Source organism: Calonectris borealis, chromosome 2, assembly GCF_964195595.1.
Source record: "Calonectris borealis chromosome 2, bCalBor7.hap1.2, whole genome shotgun sequence".
In the NCBI taxonomy this organism is placed as follows: domain Eukaryota; kingdom Metazoa; phylum Chordata; class Aves; order Procellariiformes; family Procellariidae; genus Calonectris; species Calonectris borealis.
In genome coordinates this window covers 152,373,269-152,393,253 of record NC_134313.1, presented here as the reverse complement: position 1 = coordinate 152,393,253, position 19,985 = coordinate 152,373,269, and the positions used below count along the sequence as shown (strand labels likewise).

Genomic DNA, 19,985 nt, shown 5'->3' with positions numbered 1-19,985 from the left:
TAGCACTGAGTAGAGAGGAATAACAGCTTTCCTTTGTCTGCTAGCCATCCTCCTGTTGCCCAGTATACAGTTTTCCTGGATTGTAGTGAGAAGTCACTGTTGGCTCGAATTCAGCCTGATTCCACTGGAGCTTCCTGGCCTCCTTCAGCCAGGCCGCTACTCAGGACATCTGATTAATGAAAAGATCAGGATAAAATAAAGACTTAGACATACAACATATGAACAGATGCCTTTGTTAAGATGATGGTATCAAGGCAAGGGGTTTTAATAGAGCTTCCTCATCCATCTCATTCCAAGACTGCGTTTCAGCCAGAGCTTTTTATCTGTCTGGCTACTGGTTCCAGTTTTGGATCTGAGGGAGCTGGAACTGCATGCGTCTGGAGCATAAAAATGGAATTTCATTCTCTATTCTTGGTATTACCTTCAGCTTGCGTACCCCTCATGGTGCAGGTCTGGCAGATCCATTCTACTCTGCACATGAGGATACAGGAGATGTGATGAGAAGTTATTGGATTGTATTCCCAAATTTGTCTCTTACTTCTCTGAAAACCCTTCCTGTTCAAATTCTTGTTTACTAGTATAGGTGGTTCTTTACTTCTATCAAACACCAGAAGGGAGAGGAGATTTTGTCAAGTTGAAAATATTTGGTCTGAAGTGGAGCTGGTTGAAATGTTTTCTTACCAGTTCCTTTTCTCACTAAAATATGCCTTCCCAGCAAACAGATTTTTCAGTATGACTATATTTTTGCTTTGATTTCCATGCGCTGTTTTTCTAAAGCCCATTGAACCTTTTTCCTGCCTCTTATCTCATATAACTTTTCCCAATTACAAACACATTGTTATCTTTTTCAGTGAAGAAGCTGTGTAGAAAAACTAAAGTGCTAATTTTCAGAAATTTTATTTCACTTGAAATTTAGAAACCTTTAAGAAATAGAATATAGAGATCCTTCTTTCTGTCCCTGTGGCTGAGATACAGCGAGCAAGATGTTTGGCTCCTCTGTTAAGAGACAAAAGCTGGACCTGCCAGTTCCCAGACAGCCGCCAAAAAGAGTGGAACTGCATTTAATTGTCGTGGTTATCTTAATACTGTTTGCACCTGGATAAGGACTACTAGGTACTAAAGAATGGGCACAAAAGCAACTGGAAGGAGTCCCCTGAAGCCTCAGTTAGGTACCCTGCAATGGTGCTGTCATCACTTTTTTATTTTCTCAATAATAAATTCAGGGAGTGATTAGGACTGCTACCTGCTATAAAGGAAATTTCAAATGCCATAAGAAAGTTATGCTTTCATTTTGTTATTGTTGGTTGACGTACAAAATTCAAGCAACTCATTCCCAACTAACTGCAGGAAACACTCTTCACTTCAAGATAGAAATGGTTGTGCCTCTTTTGAAAATTTCTTCGTAAAATATTCAAGAGAAATTCTGTGCCCTGTTCAACCTCTTACCACACCGACAAATACTTTTAATGATAATTGTTCTATTTGAATAATAACCTCCTAATAGAATATGGATTGCAAATAGAGTAAATTTTACAGCAAAGGCCAATTTTCCAAAGATAGGCCTACAGTTATGTGCTGCCACTTAAACTATATTGGCAAATTGTCAGAATTTTCTGGCATTTGCAGGTTTTGTGCAGTATTTCTAAACCAAATAAATATAATCCTCATGTTTTTTCATCTTCCTTTAAATAATACTTACACAAAGGTCAATTTTTTTTTCTATTACTAGTTATAGCTGAGCTCAAATAGAATATAATTATTAAATTTACTTTTTACTTGAAAAAAAATCAGGAAAGACAAAGGTCAAGCAGCCATCAATCATAAATCAATTTCATTAAAAGTGCACAAGATGTAAGGGATCCAAGAAATCCCCAAATACTTTATTTTTCAATTCATGTGGCCCTTGATCCTTTCTGTGATACAAGTAATGAAACCCACTACAATATATCGTGATGAAGGTAAGGTGTTCTGCATTTTGAAACATGGGTCCTGCTGCATATTAGTTGCACTACACCACTTACAAGACAAGACACTTGAAAAAAGAGTATTTGTTAGTGAAGAACCCTCACAGTGAAAATGGTTAATGTCCCAGGGACATCTTTTTTTATAAGAGCAGGAATTCCTTCCTTGGGAACATACTGCTTAGAGCAAGATACCTGGTTCTCACCAAATAGTGATGAATATGTAGATGACGGAAAATCAGTAATGAGGTAAATAATGCCTAAGTTCAGTTTCAGTCTATTCACATCCTTACGGTTAATTTAAAAGCTGAATACGTAAAATGACGATCATCAAAATTCTGGATCACTTAAAGTGCCTGTTTCCCTAGGTTATGCATTCAATTAATGCAGAAATGAAATGAAAGGAAGATGCAAAGGCATTATGGTCTTCAAGAATAAAATGCACTTTAATATCGATAGTTGTTTAAGCAGCAAAAGATCAAACGGAATATACAAAAAATCTGATGGAATACAAACCCAAATTTCACAAGCAGAAGGTGGGGCTCAGTTAGCATGTTCTCCTCATTTAGTTTACAAATAGCTTCAGAACACCTGAACTTAATTTCAGTTTTCTTATTCAACATGGCATCACCTATTACAGAAGAAAATACCACAGCTCACTAAAACAGTCTGTATAAATTGTAGTTCAATCATGTAGAAAGAAATAGTTTATGGTAAACTACAGGAGAAAAAACCAACCTGACTGCAAAACTCAAGATTTGTAATATCTCAGAGGAAACAAACTGAGAATGATGTAAGAAGAGAAGGGTTAGATAAATCTGATAAAGATAAAAAAATCTCATTATTCACATGACTGAGAAGGCAAGGACTGATGAAGATCACTATACTAATTTCAAATCAAACAAAAACTCATAATTCTGAAGATTTTAAATCCAACTGCAGTTTATTTTATTCACTTCTACTTTACAAGAGCCAAGTGGCTAAACCGCTCCAAACTAATAGCTTATGATTGGATCTGAGAAATGCTGATCCCAAAAACAGTGAGATTTTCCAGCTCTTCAGAATTTATTATGCTAAGTAATCTCTCATTAAGTTTATGGATTGTATGTTTCACTGGAAATAAAAGCACATTTGCCTTTGAAGGAAATATTACTATGTATAACTTAATTATTCTTCTTACTGTATTGCTGAAACCCGAGCCCCAGGTCAGCCTCAAGTTATCGTGGACTCTGCACACGGAGGAAATAAAAAAGACTGCCCTTCCTCCACAACGTTAAGAGTTTAAGACAAGGGACAACAGATGGATACGGACAGATGGGGAAGAACAATGGAACAACAAGGCAGTATCACATATCGTAACAAGCAATCAGTAGTGCCAGCCTACCAGTACCCCACCTATAGTCACATACTTTATCAGCACTTGAATCTGAAGACATGATTGAAAAATGCAACAAGATGATGATGATGGAGGCTGGTGTTGACACTTCTGCATCAAAGAAATGGCAACAGGAGAGAGAGAAAAGCTCATGCGGGAGTTCAAAAACCAAGAGGTATAGCTCATGTACGATATCAACAGAGACGCGATGAGGACAACATAAAGTGGCAAGACAGAAAATCCTTTGCAGCACCATTTTGAATAGATAGGAGCAGGCCATGACTGCATTTGCCAAGGCCAGCTGACAGCATTGCCAAGACACAAGATAACAAGCTGAGACAAGAATTTTAGGTCTGTGGCCCAGCAGAAAACATGTATTAAAAGGGAACTCAGACGGAGTTCAGTAAGTCTTAGACATAGCTGGAGGCAAAGTGAGCTCCAGAGTCCAAAATTATGTTAGATAACAAGCAGGTTGCTACAGTAACTAAGAAAGCAGTAGCTGGGATGTCTTAGAGGGTAGCAGGAGGAGATCAAGGTTTCTTTTCAGCTATATTGATATTGATGAGAAGATGTCAGAGAAAAATGTCAAGATTTTATTCCAGAGGGAGGCGTGGCTGGGACAGGGAAGGCAGAAAGCAATTTGACTGCGTTCACAGCATGAAGTCCTAAAGAGAAGGTGACAGCATAAGGCTGCTGCTTGTGAGCTATAAACCTTCAACTTTCGCCCAAAGAAATGAAGAAAAGAGTGAAGAACAGGCATTTGTTTTAGTCTGAATGATCTGTTCAGCTTCCACCAAATGATACAGCCAAAAAACCACATAAAAAGCAGCACATAAAGTTTCTCTGAGGATGGATGCTACCATTAAATAAAAGTTTTACAAAAAAAAAAAAAATTAGTAAACAATGCAAGATTTTTCCTAGAATAAGGTTTCCAATACAGTTTTATTTCTGGTATTTGAAAGTTCTCATGCCACATTTTTTCTGATTTGTTTGTTTTCCCAGTTTCTTCATTTAAGCTATTTCTTCCTTCTCTTTGAGTGAAACTTTCTAAAAAATCGATTTTCTCATCTTCGAAGGTGCTTCTCCTTAGTTATACTGGTTTTCGGCATCAAAATGGGGTCCAAACACTGGGACGCTGCAATGCAAATCCTAGCTGCATCAAAAACCACATTTCGATTTCCAAACCTTGGCCAAATGCTTTTCCCAGAGACAAAGAGCTCATTAAGCAAATGACTGTCACTATGAAATTCTGCAAGCCTTCCTGGTTGAAAAGTCCCTCCCCTACAGACTGGGCTCACACTTGGAATAGTTCTTCTGAGCCTACACTTAGACCCTTAAAACAAAAAGAAAGGCCTACTTCAGACAGAAGTCTGCTCTTGGAAAGGGAGGCATGCCAAAGACCTTGTGCAAGCCCCCAGGGACCTTGCCATTGCTATTGATTGTACAAGGAAGGTTCACAGCAGCATACAACTCCAAGATAAACAGCAGGATAAATAAATAATGTCGCTGTTATCCTGATGACATGATAAGAAGTCCTTTCCCAGCAAATCTGAAAATGCCCATTCACAAACCCAAATGAAAGTTCAGGTAAGTGCAACTGTCCTGAAGTTACTGCATCAAAGAATCAGTGAGGAAAGCTTATTATCATGTGACAGACCATTTGGTCTGCTCAGCTTCCCTACAAGGGCCACAAATACAAGACTCGTCAAGAATCAAAGACAGAGAGTAACTGACAACTAAAAATCTTAGCAGTTTGCTCAGTTTGATTTCTAGCTCTGAAACAGCTTTGGAAAAATTATTCTATGCTGTAATAGTTCTCATTGTTGGAGTACATGTGCTGAAATTCAAGGACTCGATTACCTTTATTTTACATAATTTATTCCAAAAGTGAAATCGTAGTGTAATACAATTAAACTTACATATGCCTTCAAGGCTACTATGGCCCTGTCTCTAGTGACAGCTATCTCCCTGGACAGCATCCTACGCTGAAAGTGCACTAGTATCAGCTCCATTAATTTGAACATTGGGGCTCTATGTTGTAGAGTTTTGTGGAGTATTGGAGGAATAGAAGATGACAATGATTCATAGGCTGCAAGGTCTTAAATAGCAAGACATTAAGGTTAAGAAAGCAAAGGCCAGGAATCAGTCTGAACGCCAAAGTCAAGCAAACGTGTCATAGTCCACGGCTGATTCACATCACTTCAAAGGCACTACACTCCCCGATAAACCATATATGTTTTCTAGATGAGGCCTAAGGTGCTGTGTAATTCAACTTTGTGGAGACAAATGTTGGCTTAATATAAAGATATGTAGACAAGATTGTAGCTTTTGGATCCTTAGAGCTACTATTGCGTACTGATGAAAAGTAATTTTTAAGACCTACCTTGCCCATTAGGGGTAGACTCTCTCTAGTGAACACTGTTAAATAGTCTTTTTGTGCTTCCTACTGCCCTGCTCTTCTCATTATCTCTTCTTCATGAGACTGAACTGAAATCAACCAACATATTTTATATCTAGATCTTTATTTTCTTCACTTCAGTTTTTCCTTAGGCCTAAAGTGTCTATAGTGGAACTACGTTTATTTCTGTATTCACAAGTAAGTAATTCCTCTAAACCATGTATTAGAATGCAAACATATATAGATGTGAAACCTTCGGGCTTATGAAATGAATGCCACAACACCCTGCAAACACAGGACAATACCACCATTGCAGCCATGCCTACCAATGCCTGCTATCTTTGGGAACTCCAGCAGCCAGTATGTCATCTCTGATTCTCAACTGCTGCCGCAGGCTAACAGCCCCTGCACTTTTTATCTTTTCAGTATGGCACTCTGCAATTATTTATGTGAGAGTTAAAAAAATACAGCATCCCTAAAGGCTTCTCTTAACTATGCAGAAAAATGGGAAAGGACATTTTATGAGTTCTGTTTTATGAATACAGGAAATGAGAATTCCACTAAAAACAACAACAGTTTTGAAAACAACATCGCCAATGTCTTTTAAAGCTCAAGACCTCAATAAACTTCCCTGAGAAATCACATGAGACTAGGTTCTCACTCTAGGATATGATGAAGAAAGGGTGTATAAAGCACTGCATGGAATGTGCATGTGCTGAGTGAACTGTCAGGTATGCCCACCAGCACAGCGTGTAAAGGCAGCTGCTCCATCTGCGCAACATCTCTTCCCTCTATCAAGTTTCCACTTCAGCTGAAATGTCAGAAATTGGTGTCTGGGGAGAAAAAAGCAGAATGTGCACCAAAGATGAAAGGCATCCAGGCATAAGCACATCACGATGCCACTGTAGAGTTAAAAAAAAGAAAGGACTAGCCGATTTACATTAGCAAAAAAGGTACGTTTGCAAAGCCAGCATGCTTTAATATTTAAAGATGTATCACACATCAATAGCCTGTGATTATCTCACTCTGAATTACTGCATCCTATCATGGCTGCAATAAGGGAGGAAAGACATTCTTGATTTCTCCGTATTAGAATGGGGAACTACAGCATTAATTTGCATGTTGCCTTTCCATCTATGTGCAATTTTGTGCAGTGTTTAAAATTGCATTTTTTAGGGACTACCTTCACAGTTTTGAAATCATTTAGCAGAACACTTAAATGTATTTACACTAAATGGAAAAATAGGAAAGTGGTGGCATAGAATATCTAGCCACCCTGAACTCCAAACACTGGAAATCTGTATTCAACAGAGAATAAAAACAAAATAAACACAGTCCGTTGCTGTTATTTGCCACAGTTCCCTCAAGAGATGTAAAATGATTTATTCTTGTTGATGATTAGCCATGTGGTCTTGTTAACTGTGAGTTTTTTCCTTGATCAGTGTTCCAGATATATATTTTTCTCCTCTCATTAAAAGTATTTGTATTTCTGTATTACCAACAGTTCCTGAGTATTCATAAATGGGGGCGGGGGAAAGACCAGTATAATAAAAGGTCATTCAGTTATAGATTTCTAATATTTGGGATTGGAAATGGTCTTGAATGGGGCAAAGCCCTTCATTTCAATGGGCTCTATCATGGTCCTTCATCATTGTTAATGCCATATGACAACACCATTCCAAACATTAGGAAGACTCTCCTCTAAGCATTTTTTCCATTATTTTTCAGAGCTGAAAACAACCTTTTCCAAGTGTGCTGGCTGCTGTCAATTTTACATTGATGTGCCGGGTTTACATCCAGAGATGCTGGCCACAGATACGTTAGGAAGATGGAAAGACCAGATCCCCCAAAGGTTTCCTCCTGTGCGCCCGCGGTTCCCCTACCCGCTCAGAACCTGGCAGCACCGCAGTGCATGACAAGGAAAGATGATAGGAAAGTAGCTTGGCTTTAGTGCAACTACTCTGAGGCCTTTAGTGTTGATCTGAATGAGAATTCACAGCAAACAAGATCCTTCTGAATAGGTCTAGTGTGAGTCAAGGCTGGCGTCACATTCTCATCTCTCCTTCATCACTGAAGTAGCAATTAGCCTCTTCCATGCTACAGCTGAGATCAGCTTCTCTGGTCTCTTTGCCAGTGGTGGTTCTTAGTGTTTCTTAAGGGCACTTACAATTCCTCACAGTAGTTGTACTCTACCTGAGAGCTCCATGCTTGAGTTGGTATGCCGCTATGCAAAGGTCAGTTATTTTCAGCTCTTCTTTCTGATTCATTTGAAAAGGCAGCCTGATAACTGTTGAGCAATTTGGGTTCTTTGCAGGTAATGTCCTTCCACGGTCCGGTACTTTTATAAGAACTTGTTTACAACGCAGCTGGTTTCCTCTCTAAGGCTCTGGTAGATCTTTAGCCATTGAAAACCTACGTTAACTTTGAAATAAAAAAAAAAATCTGTTTTTTATTTATATTTATTTAAACATTCTGTTTCTTTCTGGTGCCATATAGCTTTGCTACCTTATGCTGAATGTAATCAATACTGCAGTTGGTCACTCCCTGTTTGAGCTCTCCATTGGTTCATATAACACTACTCACATAGATGAATTATCCTATTTTGTTGATGCTTTTTCTTACAAAATCACTGTTCAGCTTCTCATTTTTGAGAACATTTGTTTTAGCATCAGTGATTTCTGTCCTTGCCTAGCCAGCTACTTTTGTTAGCTTAGCCTCATACTTTTTGGATGTGTTTTTAGTAGTAATGTTTGCATTATGCAATCAATAATAATGCCACAGCACACAAGTATGTTTGCTAGTGTTCACCCTGAGCTGATTTGTTTCTTAGTTGTTCAACTTAGAGAATGTTTTGCACCTCTGTATACAGCCATGAAAATCTGACTCCATAGGGCTGAAAGTTGTTCTGCAAGATCCTCTCATAGTCTGCCAAAGCCTTTTGAAAACCAAAGAAATAAGAGGAGCCTATTCCTTTATACACTTCTCTACAATTGCTAGGATGCCTATCAAGTCCATCCAACGTGCTGAGAGCCTCAGTTGAGCCTGTTCCTTGTTTTGCATCCAGTGCTCCTTTACCTCTCTTACTTTCACACTGCAGAAGCCTCATGTTCTGATTTCGGCTGATAGAGTTAATTTCCTTCCTAGTAGCTGGTATAGTGCTGTGTTTTGGATTTAGTATGAGAATAATGTTGATAACACACTGATGTTTTAGTTGTTGTTAAGTAGTGCTTACTCTAGTCAAGGACTTTTCAGCTTCCCATGCTCCGCCAGGTGCACAAGAAGCTGGGAGGGAGCATAGCCAGGACAGCTGACCCAACTGACCAACGGGGTATTCCATACCATATGACGTCATGCTCAGCATATAAAGCTGGGGGAAGAAGAAGAAAGGGGGATGTTCGGAGTGATAGAGTTTGTCTTCCCAAGTCACCATTACCTATGATGGAGCCCTGCTTTCCTGGAGATGGCTGAACACCTGCCTGCCGATGGGAAGTAGTGAACGAATTCCTTGCTTTGCTTTGCTTTGCTTGCATGTGCAGCTTTTGCTTTACCTATAAACTGTTCTTATCTCAACCCACGAATTTTCTCACTTTTACTCTTCTGATTCTCTCCCCCATCCCACTGCAAGAGCGTGAGCGAGCGGCTGTGTGGTGCTTAGTTGCCGGCAGGGGTTAAACCATGACACTTCAACATCTCCCCAGCTGCACTATTCAGCAAGATCACCCTGTCAGGGTAGTCTAATAAAACTCCAACTTCCACTATTGAGGAAAAATCTCTTTTTCCCAGGTTTCACTGCACAACTCCCTCAGTGTGCCATCAATTGGTGCTGTCAGGTGCCATCAGCTTTTCTGATGGGATTTCATCCACTTCCATCTCCCAGGAGTTTTTCAGCCTCTTGCAGCTCGTGTTAATGCCAGGCTCAGGGTTTCCAGCTTTCAATACTGCTTGGCATAAGGGTTGTCTAGAGTAGTTAAAGATTTCTTTGAAGTGATCCACACATCTGCTTTCCCTTCTGTATTAGCTGTGAATATTTTTTCCCTTTTTTCTTTGTTTGGCACATTTCCTCCATTTACTCTCCTGCTGAAATGCTTTGTCTTTTCCCATTATAGCAGCAGCATCTGCTTTATCTCTTACATTTTTCATCTTTTTCTGTCTTTCCCTACAATGTTTTTCGGTAATGGTTTAGTTTCTGCCACTCCTTTTGTGCCTTCTTCCAAATTTTTTTTATTCTTAGCATTTTGGAGTTCTCCCTTCTCTCGGCAAAGGGCCACATTTCCTGCCTGTGATTTTCTCCAGTTATGACTCTTGCAGTTTAATAACATTGCTGCTGAGCTAATCTTGGTGCTGCTGAGTCACTTTCACCTGCGTTTGACAAAGCCTCAGATGAATTCCTCAGCATCGATCTGAGCTTTCTCACAGTATCTTTCTGCAGTTCCATTTTGTACTGTTTGCCAATGCTGACTACTGCTTGAAGTCACCCATTTGCAGTTTCATTTGCAGGTTGGCAATGCCAAGATTTTGGTCAGTGGTACCAGTGATAGTTTGGAGTAACTGTGTCTTGGACAAATGAGTTGAATTTTGGTTTGCCACCTATCAAACGTGCATATGAGTAACTACAATGCTTTCAAGAGGCATGAAATCTAACAATGACTCTTTGCCAAGAGAACAAAAGAATGGCTTTCTAATTCAGACTCTAGGGTCCTACCTCAGGTTATGGCCTGTGCTGCATTATTAAAGGAGAACAGCTGAGAGTGGTCATTCCTGGTCTATCCTCCTAGTTTCCAACAATAAAAATTATGGACTTTCTGCACCAGATGCTTGACCAAAACCACTGTGTTTAAACAGCCAATAATGGAAATATAGAATCATAGAATAGTCTGGGTTGGAAGGGACCTTTAAAGGTCATCTAGTCTAACCCCCCCACTGTGGGCAGGGACATCTTCAACTAGGTAGGTTGCTCAGAGCTCCATCCAACCTGACCTTGAATGTTTCCAGGGATGGGGCATCTACCACCTCTCTGGGCAACCTGTTCCAGTGTTTCACCACCCTCATTGTAAAAAATTTCTTCCTTATATCTAGTCTAAATCTACTCTCTTTTACTTTAAAACCATTACCCCTTGTCCTGTCACAACAGGCCCTGCTAAAAAGTCTATCCCTATCTTTCTTATAAGCCCCCTTCAAGTACTGAAAGACTGCAATAAGGTCCCCCCGAAGCCTCCTCTTCTCCAGGCTGAATAACCCCAACTCTCTCAGCCTTTCTTCATAGGAGAGGTGTTCCATCCCTCTGGTCATTTTTGTGGCCCTCCTCTGGACCTGCTCTAACAGGTCCATATCTTTCTTGTGCAGATGCAGAGCTGGATGCCGTACTGCAGGTGGGGTCTCACCAGAGCAGAGGGGCAGAATCACCTCCTTCAACCTGCTGGCCACGCTTCTTTTGATGCAGCCCAGGACACGGTTGGCTTTCTGGGCTGTGAACGTACATTGTCGGCTCGCGTCCAGCTTTTCATCCACCATGATGATATCCTTCATGATTCCTTCTAAACTCTATTTGAATTGATTTATACTTTGGGATCCATGATATTATTTGCCAGTGAGTGACATAAAGCAACTAAAAGTTGTGTAAAACACCTATTTGATTTTTTTTAACCACTTGAGAGATCCCTTGAACACCCTCTAGGGATATCTTAAGAGGAACTGTGAATATTTGTTCACACATCAACATCTCCCTGCCTTACATGATTTTATACCATATTTCCTGCACTGTCTTTTCCTCTGTCATCTCCTGGTTACCTACAAGAAGTGTAGCTCACCTAGCCCCTTGAGATCATAATTTTTAAGAGCTTTTAATGGCAGACCTTGGAAAAAGTACTGTCATATCTACACGTTCATAATCCACCTTCACAGAGACATAAATACATTTGTAGAGCATCACATTCTCACAAAAGCCCACTTCCCACACTTCTCCATGGATCCAGTAGTTCTATTTTTTATTACCATTTCTTTGAATTTGCAAGCGTGTAAGTTGGACTTACTGATCTTTAGTTCCTGTCACCATTACAGGAAGTCTTTATAAACACGTCACATTTCCTATCTTCCATTCCCCCTCTACTGCTATTAATGTAAGCAGTAGCTTACTTCACAGTAAATAATTCAGCAGTTTTCTAGAGGAGTTCTCTCAGAAGTCTGAAGAGGACTCTTTCAAGGAACCTTTCAAGTTCTAAAAGAAGACACTTAAAACTTCAGAGGCTTCTAAAGATTCCTCTAAAGAGAAGTCTGGCTTTTAGAAGCCAGTCATCTGGCTTTGCTATAGGCTTTGCCTATTTATTATCATTCATTTTGTCAAGATCTTTCACTCATGGAACCACTTTGGTTGATATTTACCAGGTTTCCCTGTAGATCATTATTATTACATCCTAGGTCAGTAATAAAGATCATGTCAAAATGAAAGTTGTATCATCACATTCTGTCAATAACACTTCGGCACTAATTCTTGAAAACATCTCTGTTCTCATTGCTATGTTCTTTGGGAGTGAAGCAGTAGATCTTTTACCAATGGTTGTTCTTTTTAGTAACTGGCTTGGATCTAGCATATATTCTGCGCTGTTGATGAAACTAAGCTGATGATCAACTTCCACAGCAGTTTCCATTATAAGTACTACTTGGTCATAATATGTATAACCACTGCGATCTGAATAGCTGAGATATTTCTTCTCTTCTCTAAAATACTTCTGATCTGCATCTGCTCTTACTGATATGCTGATTTTTTTGAGAGCAAGGTTGTCACCTCCATCAAGACCTACGGTCTTTATGGACCTTTATCATTCTTTGTCTGAATTATTACACTCATAATATGACAGTCAAGGTGCCAGGGCAGTATCTTCCCAAGGTGCCTTCTGTTGGCAGACTTGTACTTTTCAGGACCTTAGCTTTTTGAAGTTAATATTTACCAGGAGCCTCCGTAACGTACAAGCATTAACTAGTGTTTTGCACAGTCACTTTTACTAGAGTGGTAACCTGATCCCATTTGCCTCCTCATTTTACTGAGCTCATTTTACTGATCAACAACCGTACCAAAATGCCACATATCTCCTCTTCATTCTTTTCAGCACTGGGGCTTTAATTTAGCATTTTTTAATTCTTAACCCCCGTCTTTGGTTCTTTTAAAGACTTTGAAGATTGTTTCTTGATACGGTAGCAGTACATAGTTCTTTCTGTTAAAATGCTGTATCAAAAATTACTTGTTGCAACTATTTGAATGTTGTAATGCCATACGTGGGAGAGAATCCAAAAAATGCTCTTCTCTGACACCCACCCAGCACAATGGAAATGAGCAGTTTAACACAGTAACTTTAATCACAGACAGATATACTAACCTAATTGAGGTTTGTTTCACTAACAGTTGGAAATTCTCAAAATGCAGATATGTTGAATATATTTCAATAGCTGTTCTTTCATTTTCATGACTTTCCCCCTTTGGGGGAGAGTACACAGTCAGTTTCTAGTTTTCTTCATTCACTCCAAATTTCTGTCATTATCCAATGTAACCAGCAGTTTTCTTATGCAAATACTCATTGTTCTCACTGTGTTTGCCCTTCATACAGCTTCTCATTTCATGGTAATCACACAAGATCTTTTTCTTTTTAAAATCATGCTATACCAACAAGATAAAGAACATAAAAGGAATCCAAGAAAAAACTCAGCTGAATGATATGAAAGGCAATGGAACATCTATTTATAGTTTCTATTCCTCGAAAACATTGATCATACAGAAAAGGATTGTTAATCACCATATTACTTTTTTGTCTCTTTTTTCCTCCTCTTTTCCTTGTGAGATATACATTTAGAGCAAAGTCAACTCTCTTCTAAGGTAGCAAAATTATAATTAAATCCATCTCTGTCCAACTGAATGAAATGCAATGTCTCAAAGGCATCACTTTTCTTTCTGGAAAAAAGAATGTTTTGGTTTATGTCTGGTTCTCACTCGTTCAGATGTCATGATGAATCTTTAATGGTAAGAGGTAATCTGGAAAAAAATAAGCTCAAATTTTTTTATAAAGACTGAAAAATTCTTTAGAAACAAGGAAAGGTATGCATATGCCTCTTTGGTAATGCTTTGGTATTAAATATTCAGATCCTGTCTGGTTCTTTATTCATAGACTACTTTGGAGAAATGGCTAATCATCACAAAAGTAAAAATGCACCTTTTGTTTCTAGCAGGTTTTGTGAAATACAAGATTTCTGTTGTAAGTTTAATAAAGATTTATCTTTTTTTACTGTAGTGGATACGTATATCAGAACATATGTAAGTGTACAACTGCAAGAGTATGCAATTTTACTCATCTCTGATCTCAAGCTATTTATGAGAAAATATAGAAATTTCTTATAAAACAGTCAATAATTCAATGTGAAAAAAAATCAAGCCAAACTTGCAATAGCTGCATATGAACTAATCTACTCTGTTCACTTCGTAGGTCTAGAGAGTAAGTTTTTTACTCAATAGGAATGCTTCTTTCATGATGTTGTCTATGACATTAAAAGCGAGTAACATTACCATGCAGACTAAAACCTCACAAAATTGGAATGAAATTCTTCTGCTAAGTTAATGTTAGGCAACCAAACAGATGCCTACAACAGACTTTTCATAATGAAAAACTTTATAAACACAATTAAGTCTGCAATCTGAATCATTTTATGCAATATCATTAAATACAAAGACTCTGTCAGAAACTGAAGAGAAAAAAAAAAAGAATGTTAGTGATCATTCTGTGATTTCCTGCCAGGATATTAACGTCTTTCAAAATGAGCCACGCATTTGTAACACAGACACTGTAGGATTAGGAAGACTGTGGGATCAAGTGTTCCAAAAACCAAAATGGAAATGCTTATCTAGTTATGGAAAATGGATGAAGCTACTAATTTCAACAATGTAACATACTGTGTGCACACCTACATCTCCCAAACGTAGGTAGTGAATATGTCTCAATTCTTTTTTTTTTTTTTGGTAAATTGGAAGTTTCAGAGAATATTCTGCATTTAGTGAGGTGGTTCTATGAGATCTTACATGTTAAAAGATTCTGAGTGAGGTAAAAGCAGAAGGTTCATTAGGTTAGTACATAAAGTATAACTGTAGCCTTCATCAGCAATTTACAGACACTCCTTAATATATTCATACTTTAGAGAAAAAAAAAATCTTTAACCATAGAATCAAGTTTAAAGTCTCTAGGGACTAGAATTATTTGGAAAGATTTCTCTTTGATACAATTATTTTCCAGCTAGTCTCTCAAATATATTGAAATGAAATATCACTCCCAGCAGTGGTAAAACAGAGACTTTCAAGATCCTGGTACTATAAATACCCACCTGCCTCCTTAGATACCTGTGTAATTGGCCTGATTTTCCAAAATTACTTCAAACATAATAGGTTTCCTTGATTTTTGCTGACCATCTATAAATGTAAGCAGATTTCACTGGGAGACACAAATTGCTCAGGGTTTTTTTCAGAAACTACATAAACAATTCAGGTACCTCCACGCCTAAAGCAAAGCATTCCTATTTGGAAATCCCATCCTCTCCTTGAATTGAGCTCCTTACCTGAGAAATTGACTGTCAAAATGAGAAGCTATACACCTAACATAAATGAGTCTGTACCACACAATGAGCAGGAATATCAAAGTAAAACATGTCTGCTTACCTTTGCCTTGCGAAAATGGTAGACTACCAGCATGCTTATGAAGTCCAGCAGCATACAGAGCGTTTGGAATGAGATGATAGCCAGCCGTAAATACTTGTCCTCCTGTGCATAGCAGGGAGTATCATCTGTACAGAAAGAACATCCTTCCCTACAGGGTAGGCAGGTGTAGACTTCCTCCGACAGTTCACCGCCAGAAAAGCGATTTTCTGCATCCTTTCCTGAAAGTATTGGAAGGGTAAGAGGAGACACCTTTAGTTGCACAGGATGGGCAGTTCATCCATACAGGAGCAAACCAGTCCTCTGCTGACTCCCTTTCTCTCCCTGTTGGCCTCTTTCATTAAGTTACAAAATGGCTTGCCAGGGCTGCTTTTCTCACTTCACCCTCCTTTGTCACGTTCAGAAAATGCAGACCAATTTAGACATGAGGGAAAGTGAGCTTATTCAATGCCAAATGCTTTCCCATTGTACTTAAAGTGGGCTAAATCTGCACAGGAAATCCTTTGAAGGAGAATTCTGAATGGAGAAAAAATTACATCAAAGATTTGGGAATAAGGAAAGGATTTTACACAGACACATGAAGAGCAGACCCATTAATTACTTAATGTTCATAGTACAAGCTCTGATCCTATTTCAGATTGTTCCTCAATTTCATAAAGATGCTATCTAGTGAATTAATTAGCTCCAAATTAGATAAAAACCCTCTTAACTGGCATTTGTTCAGCATGCTGTTGCATGATTGCACTACTCTGTCCCCAAAGCAAAATCAGTGCACATGCACTAAGTGTAATTTTCCATTGTTCACACAAGCACACCAGGAAATCTGGAAAACCTACGGGCAAGTTAATATTTTGTCTACGAAAATCAATGATTCTTGAGCTGACATCTCGTCCATCAAAGTGAACCCACCAACAGAGCACACAGGAGGATTCCTACTTTTTCTGATCCATGAACACTTGCCCATAACCCTCTGTAAGACTGCTTACCCTACAGGCAATTAATGGAATAAAAAGGTGAAAGAAAAAGGGGGCAAAAAATAATATTGTTAAATAAGAAGGAAAACTGAATTTGCTGAAAATGTTTAATATAAGCAAGACAGGTTTAGGAGCTTCCAGAAACAAGAGAATGTGGCTGAAGCCAAATCAATGGTGTATTAAAATGTGTGATAACTTCTCTCACTTTTCACAAGACTAGGGAATTGCTCCAATATCTTTGATCAAAATTCTCCTCCTCTGTCAGTGAAAGTAGTAAATCATGCATTGTTTAGTCTTAATTCAAAAGACAGCCTATTCCACCAATGTTGCATATGCATATTGGCTTATGAAACTCTCTTCATACTTTTAGCTTGAAACATTTGAAGCGGAAGGTTATCTACAAGGGTAATTATTTCTTGCTTTCTCAAATCTATGTACGAATGCGCATGAGCACACATCTGCTGACAGGCAAAGCCTGGGACAGGGACAAAGAGGCTGTATACCCAAGTCTGTTTACTTGGCATGCTGTTCCAGCAGCCCTGTGCTCCTCGTCCTCACTGTAGGATGCTTTGCTCCACATCCCGCAGTGAGCAGAGAACAGGCTGGTATTTCTCATGAAGACTGTGGATTTCTCTTCGGAGCTTTATTCTAAACAAAGATGTTGGAATCCTGAATATAGCAGAGTAGGGCTGACTCATGCTGGAAGCCAGATTTTCTTAGATACAAGCAGATAGCAGGAAGAGATCTTGTGTCTTTTTGACCCAGACTGTGGGAGGCAGGAATGGAAATGTTGAAAAATAACCGTGCATGGGCATCCCAAGGAGGTGGAGAACCTCTAAGAACACTAATCCTGAAGATATCCTTGGACTGGAACTTCTTTTCAGAGCAAACACCCATGGACCTCAGCCCATTATCATTCCAAGAGCTTTGCCAGAAACCACCTTCTCCATATCTAACATTATATCTCTGTTTTCTAAATTACAGCTAGAGCAATGGACCCACATTGTCCTCTGTCAGAGACAGAAGTCACAGACTCGCACCTCCCATCTCCATATCCAAATCAAGAGTGCACTACCTACTGCCCGAGTTTTCCACTTCGTTTCCTCAACATTTGCACTCATGTCAACCTGCTTTTCCACCACTTTTCCATAAAAAGTCACCCTTCAATTAGCCCATCTCCAAAAAGATCATTTAATCTCTTTAAAACCTTACACTTTCTGAGCCACACACGAACCATTTGTTAATACGTTTTTATTATGGTAACTAAATAAATTATTTTCAGTGTAAAAACTTAACCACTGAAAAAATATCATTTAAAACCTAAAGTTATGAGATTACTTAAGTCACAAATATTATATGAATACGGCTTGATAATTTTGCATGGTCCTAAACTTAATATTCTTAATTTATTTCTGAAATGTGTATGCTCGTCACATATTATAGGGATAACAGCCACTAAACAGTTGCATGTTGCAGTAAATATCCCAAGGATATGACTTCATAATGCAACAGCAAGCCTTTGGGTTGCTGGGTCTGGTGTCATGCTGTCTGCTGTATACAAAGGAAGATCATCGATACGCATCTCCTGCACTGCCAGCTATGACTGATTATCTGGTGAATATCTTTTGACTTTGAAAACATTCTTCATTATAGCTAATATAAGAAAGATCAAAAAAATTGGATCTACTTAAGATTTTACACAATGTGATAAGGAATTATTAACAATCCCCATCTTTTTTTCTTTTCTCCTTGCCAAAAAGAAAGAATGTTTTTCAGACCCTCTAAAAGAAGTTCTTGGGAAAGAACTGATCATTGTATTTACCACTGACTGGGAGCTTGCCCTGACTATATGTCACCCATACCCTTGCCCTGACTGTATGTCTTAGGGCACTGCTGCCCACTGCATAGTTGAACATTTCTGCCTTTTATGTCTGGCCCTGTCCCCTCACCAAAGTCAATGTAACGTCAATTCAAACCATAGACAGTCCAAGCCAAGCATGAAGTTGCTGCCTCTTACAGCACTGTGCCATGCCCTCTCCTACCTCAGCAGCTCTTTGGGATTACACATGCCTCCTCCAGTGAAGAAAATCAGTTTTTCCTCCCCAAAAGATGGCAGAAGATTTTAGACACTGATAAGGTAGATGGACAAGAAGTCAATTCTGCTCCATGTAAGGCAGCAGAGGTTTTAGCACTGACACAAACGAGATGGAAGCAAACACTGAAAGACTGACTGTGATGCAGCAGTTCAAACTGAGGATGAGGAAGGTGTAAAAAAGTACCATCCTGAAGGAAAAAAGAAAAGAAAACAAAATAAAATGCGGTAACAAAAAAAAAAGTATAAAATGGAAGGAGAAAAGAACAAAGAATTGGTGGAAAGTAGGAACAAGGACACAAACTAATATGAAGTATAATAAGGAAAATGCTTGAGTACTGGAAAAATAAAATAAAAAGCTTAAATGCTTCACCTATGCCTCCTCTACTATATTTTTTTTTCTAGTTCTTCCCTCTTCTACCCCAGTCTTATTTTTCTGTCTGATCAGCCCATTTGTTTTTGAAATGGTCTCCCGAGGGTAACTCTTCATCAGCTTTGGTTCTCCTAAGCACACTCTGCTACACAAGGGATGCCTCAGCAGCTGCGACATTGCCAGCTGAGATCTTCCTGCAAAGTAAGAATGGCACCACAGACTGCTGAGTACCAGGACAGAGATTGCTACTATCCCAAACAAAATCATCCCAGACCCCAGTCAAAACTCAGCGGATGAACACAGAGAGCACAGTGCATGCTGATGCTGCAGCAACTTGGTGTGTGTGAATGTAACTGGACCTGCTAGCATCAAAACCTGGTAATCAGCCATGGTCATAATCCTCACCCCAGAAGGGGATCACTGAAGTCAGTGACAGCCTTCACACGTGCAAAGATCTGCACGTGCGAGTTCCGCTGAAGAACCAAAGCCAAAGGGCAGGTGTAAAAAATGGGAATTCCCGTTGAACTGGAAACCCCTCTTGGGACTTTTTATGTGATCATAGCACTGTTAGAGACAGTAAAGTCCCATATCCAGACAAAAGAGCCACCTCTGGTGCAAGCACCTTTTTTCACAGGGCAGGTTCCACATCCAAACAGCAAGAGCTGAGCAGAATCTCTGCAACATATGGACGATGCATTGCTAAAGAATGAACTTCCAGGTTGAACAAAGCACCGCTGTTCTACTAAGGATCTTCCAATGAAAACCTGATTACCCCGTAAAGCAGAGAACATAAGGGCTTTGGAGAAGGGTGTTACAAAAATGTTAAAATGTATGTAGTCAGCAGTTAGTCTATTCTACCTACACTAACAGTGCTACCTAAAAATGAGCCATTAGGAGAAAGTCCATAATCATGTACTCAAGCACTTAAAGGTTAATGCAACTTGCACACATGAAATACTTTTTCTAAAATCGATTTCTGTCCTCAAAAGAGACCCTGGAAATCTGGCAATAACTCTGTGCCCCACCATGACCCAGGGTTCTCATTAACTAATGCAGAAAAAATAGAAAGGTTTTACATATTTTGGCACTGTCAGTTCTGAAGAACAAACTCAGCCTTGGGAGGGAAA

At 39.1% G+C, this 19,985-nt stretch overlaps 1 protein-coding gene across 1 annotated transcript in view; it reads right to left on the bottom strand.

Annotated features, from left to right (window-relative positions):
- Positions 1–19,985, bottom strand: part of GPR158 (G protein-coupled receptor 158) — a 204,313-nt gene that overhangs the window by 92,844 nt on the left and 91,484 nt on the right. The window contains exon 4 of the mRNA XM_075140803.1: positions 15,423–15,640. Within this exon, the coding sequence (XP_074996904.1) occupies positions 15,423–15,640 (218 nt within the window). The remainder of the gene's footprint in view (positions 1–15,422; positions 15,641–19,985) is intronic.